This window comes from Lagopus leucura, unplaced genomic scaffold, assembly GCF_019238085.1.
Source record: "Lagopus leucura isolate 7727_CA_CO unplaced genomic scaffold, USGS_WTPT01 Super-Scaffold_100022, whole genome shotgun sequence".
NCBI lineage: Eukaryota > Metazoa > Chordata > Aves > Galliformes > Phasianidae > Lagopus > Lagopus leucura.
Window position 1 is genome coordinate 3,854,897 of NW_024962275.1, and position 4,115 is coordinate 3,859,011.

Genomic DNA, 4,115 nt, shown 5'->3' on the forward strand with positions numbered 1-4,115 from the left:
GGTTTTTTTCCTTCCCCCCCTCCCCCCTCTTTTTTTTTTTTTTTTTCCCTTTTTTTCCTTATTATTATTTTTTTTTTGTTCCGGTTACGGAGCTCCCAAAGTGTCGCTGCGGCGGAGGTTGGGGTTCGGTACCCCCCTGGTTCTTCCTGATCCCGGAGCGGAGCCGGGACGGCTGGGGAGGGGCTTCCCCGGCTCCGGCCGTACTGGGGGTCGGGCCGGGCAATTGCTTGGAAAGAAGCTTTCCAACCCCCCCTCCACCCCGGCAGCCCCTCCCCGTGCCCCCAGTGCAGCCTCGGATTGGGCGGGGGGCTGGGGAGGGACCCACATCGCTGCCCCCCGAGGGCACAACGGAGTAAAGCGGCCGCAGTCCCGGAGCCGCGGGGTGGGGGGGGGGGGGAGCGGCTTTTTCTGTTCTTTCGTACTTCATATATTAAAAAAAGGTGGTGGTGTGTGCGTGTGTGTGTGGGGGGGGGGGGGGTCTCGTTTATATATATATATATATTTATATGTAGGGGGGAAGCGGGAGTCTTTCGCTTGCTCGAGGCCCCAGGGCTGGGCTGGCCCTCTCCGGCCCCCCCCCACGCCCGGGGATCGGGGCCGGGGCTCACCGGGGCTGCGCGGCCCGGGGCAGAACGCCGGGCAGCGGGGGTAGGGGCGGGGGAGGCTCGCTGCCGCCCTGCAGTCCGTGGATGAGGATGCGGGGCACCAAAGGTCTCTGTAGGGCCGGGGGCGGAGCGCTGGGTCCGCGGTACAGGTAGAGGGCGGCGCCGGGGTCCAGGTTGGAGACCAAACTCTGCGGGTAGAAGTAGGGCGAGGGGAACATCCTCTGCAGGGCTGAGTAGTTGCCAGCCTCGGCCAGCAGCTCCAGGCCCACCGCCGTCTGCCTTTTCCATTTGGTCCTGGAGGGGGGACAAGCCGAGACAGGGGGGTCAGGGATGGGGATGCTCTGAAGGACGCTCCCTGTTCTTCCCCTCGCCCTTGCGTATCCTCCTCTCAGGCTCTGCTCCCTTGCTGCTGAATCCCCGGGCGTCCGGGGTGGGATGGGATGGAGGGACGTAGCCCTCATTAACGGGACGAGAGGATTTAGCTGTCCCCGGGCAGCCCGGAGGCACGGGAGCCCTAAAGCGGCCGCGATACAAATCACTGCGTTCCAAACCGCGACCGATACGGTCCACCTTTCCCGGTGCGCAGCCCGCGGGTAACGAATCCCGCACCGCGTTGGGTGCATCTCGTGCGGGACGCGCACCGGGCAGCTCCGCCGGCACCGAACCGCGGGGCGATGCGCAGAACCGGCACCGCAGCTCTCCTAAATCAGCGCGGAGCGCCCCGGGCCGCCCCTGGGGTCGGGAGTGACGCTGCCGGGAGGAACCGCGGTGTCGGTGCTGTGCATTCGTTTGCGATCTGTATGTGTGGGTGCGTGTGTACGTGTACATATATATCTCTTAAATTTACGCATAGACCGCGCCGTCCCCACACCGCCTAAAAGCCCCGACGGGTTGGCAAAGCCGCCGGGCATTGCAGAGCGTGAAGTGGGGCTGAAATCGGAGGGGGAGAGGGTTAAAATGTGGGGGGGGCGGGGGGGCGGGGGGGGCTCGGTGTCCCTCGTTCCGTCGGGTTTGGGGACAGCGCCGACGGGGCCGTCTGGGTGAATCAGTCGGAGCCGTCAAATGTCTTCAACCCTTTTACGGTTTCGTCGCTGAAGCGCTAAACCTATTTCCCCCGGTAAATTATTCATCATAATAATAATTGTGTAATTACTGTAAGGGGTGTTAATTATTGATGCCCAAAGCAGTAATTGGTATCTATTATTAATGGGCCGATGTGTTATGCTGTTGTGTTTCGCTGGAAGCCCGCTGCTCTCCGCCGGCTGGGGCTGGGGGTGCGCGTCCCCCCGGTTGCGGGGCGGGGCGGGGCGGGATGCAGAACCGCTGCGCTCGGAGCTGCGGGGCCGGGAGAGGGGCAGGACGGGGCCCGGCGCGGTGAGGCGGGAGGGGACGAGCGGTGCGTTTTTACCTTCTGTTCTGGTACCACGTTTTCACCTGCGTGTCGGTGAGGTTGAGGGAGGCGGCCAACTCCATCCTGTCCTGCACGCTCAGGTATTTCTGCCTCTCGAAGCTGCGCTCCAGCTGGGCCAGCTGGTGGTCGGTGAAGGCGGTGCGGGCTTTGCGAGGCTTTTTCAGCCGCACCGGGGGGCTGTCCCGGGAACTGGAAATCTCCCGGTCCCCTTCTTCTTTCACTGGGCCGAGAGGAAGGAAGAGAGGCCGAGTCAGGGCAGGAAGGGACTGGAAACGCGCTCAGAAGAAAGCGGCAAAGCGCGGTAGCAAAACGGGAGCAGAGAGTTCGGGCACCGCGCGGATTCCCGCAGCGTTTGTCCCGCAGTTCCCTCAATTCGAATCCGCGGGGCCTCGCGTTGCGGTGCGGTGCGGTGCTGCCTGGGCCGCCGGAGCCCCAACTGCGCCGCTCCGCCCGGCGAGCAGCAAACCCCGCAGGTCGCTTTTTCTCTTCCTTATTTAAATACATTTCCCACATTTTTTAATTTTTCCTTTCCCTTATTATTTTTTTCCCCTTTCCTTTTATCTCTTTTCTTTTCCTTTTTTTTTTTTTTTTTTTTTTTTTTTTTTTTTTTTTTAATTTCTATTTAAACCATTTTTAAATCCCCAAACAAACCCAACCCCAAAATAAAGATGCTGAGGCAACGTATGTTTAGAGAGAAAAGTCTCCGGGCCCGGAGCCTTCGGCCTCCCGGAGCCTCACAACGAAATGCTGCGGGATGACCCCGCTTGGGCCGTTTTTTAGCCTCTAACGAGAGGTCGGGGGCCGCGGTTCGGTACCGGTGCTGCGCGCACCGGAGGGGATTTACTCTGCGAAACATCAGCGAGAACCAGGAAAACAGCAGAGAGGAAAAACATACGTTAAAAAAAGAAACCAAAAAACAGAAAACGGGGGAGGGAAAAAGCTTAAAATGAACAGAGAGAAAACAAAATAATCATTAAAAAAAAAAAAAAAGGAAGAAAGAGTCCGTGTTGGTGCTCGCCGTGCCCTCCCTCACCCCCTCCCGAAGGATTAGGTGGCAGAAATCGGCGTCCGCGGGTGTTTGCGGGTTTATGTTAAATTTCCCGGCGGTGGGGGTTGGTGGGGCCGGGGCTGCGCGGGCCGCGAGCTGATGCCTCTCTGTAGGAAGACAATAATCCCGTTAATTGAGCCACCGGGGAGCGAAAGCCTTCAGCCGGAACCCTCCGCTCCGGCCGAGCGGGCACAGTGAGCTGGGGGGGGGGGGGGGGCCACGGACGCTGCGGCCCGCGGGGAGGGGGGGTCCGGGTCCGTCCCAAAGTTTGGCGGAGTTTCTCCACCACACTCCGGGAAAAGTAAATCCGCCTCCCTGGAGCTCCCAAAAAAGTTCCCTGGGCGGCTCCGTGTTTTGTGCCCCGGCCGCTCCGAGCTGCCATAAGGAGAAAAGCACGGATTTGAGTTGCGGGGTTCGGGCCGTTCCGGGTTCTGGGCGCCCGCGCTGCCCCTCCGTGCGCGAACTCGGGGGGTTGGCCGGGAAAGGCGATGTCCGAAGTGGCAAAAAGGGGTCGGAGGAGCTGCGGCCCTCCTCTGCTGCCCCATTTACGCGAAGACTTTCAACTCCAATCGGGCACTGTTTTTGATCCTAGTTAAAACGTATTTATTCTGTGTTTGTTTGTTTGTTTTTTAAGGCTTTCTCCCATTCCAGCAGGGTTTTTACCTCCATGTATGCAGAGTTTTCACTCCGTTTAACTAAGGCTTTTCCCCCATGACAGCGGTGTTTTCTCCCCTGTTTAAGCAGGGTTCCCCCCATTTAAGCTCTCTCCCCGCCTGCAGACGGCCCCGCTCCGTTCCTCCCTCCTTTCCTCTCTCGCTTTTTCCAGGCTCGGCCCTTTTTTTGGGAAAAGGGATAAAGGCTGCGAGAATTGCGGGGGGAGAATTCAGGAAGCGTAAAGAAACCCCCGCCCCCAAAAAACAGCATCTTCCCCCCCACCCCAAAAAGAAACAACCAACCAACAAACAAAAAAAACTATAAACCAAACCAACCAAAAAAACCCAAACCATCTTGGGGGGGGGGGGGGGGGGGGGGGGGGGGGGGGGGGGGGGGG

The 4,115-nt window shown here is 59.6% G+C and overlaps 1 protein-coding gene across 1 annotated transcript; it reads right to left on the minus strand.

The window, feature by feature from the left end:
- Positions 1-604: 604 nt before the first annotated feature.
- Positions 605-2,872, minus strand: BARHL1 (BarH like homeobox 1). The gene is made up of 3 exons (XM_042879252.1): positions 2,755-2,872; positions 2,014-2,236; positions 605-899 (listed from the first exon to the last, which is right to left on the minus strand). Exons 1-3 carry the CDS (start codon positions 2,870-2,872, stop codon positions 605-607), a joined length of 636 nt encoding a protein of 211 aa, XP_042735186.1.
- Between the last annotated feature and the right edge of the window lie 1,243 nt (positions 2,873-4,115).

Bases quoted from the DNA above. Each gene is read 5' to 3' on its own strand.
- BARHL1 (XM_042879252.1), bottom strand. From the start codon at position 2,872: ATGTTTCGCAGAGTAAATCCCCTCCGGTGCGCGCAGCACCGGTACCGA. The intron at 2,237-2,754 runs GTGAGGCTCCGG...CTCTCGGCCCAG, and splicing joins TCATCCCGCAGCATTTCGTT to TGAAAGAAGAAGGGGACCGG. The intron at 900-2,013 runs GTAAAAACGCAC...TCCCCCCTCCAG, and splicing joins ACGTGGTACCAGAACAGAAG to GACCAAATGGAAAAGGCAGA.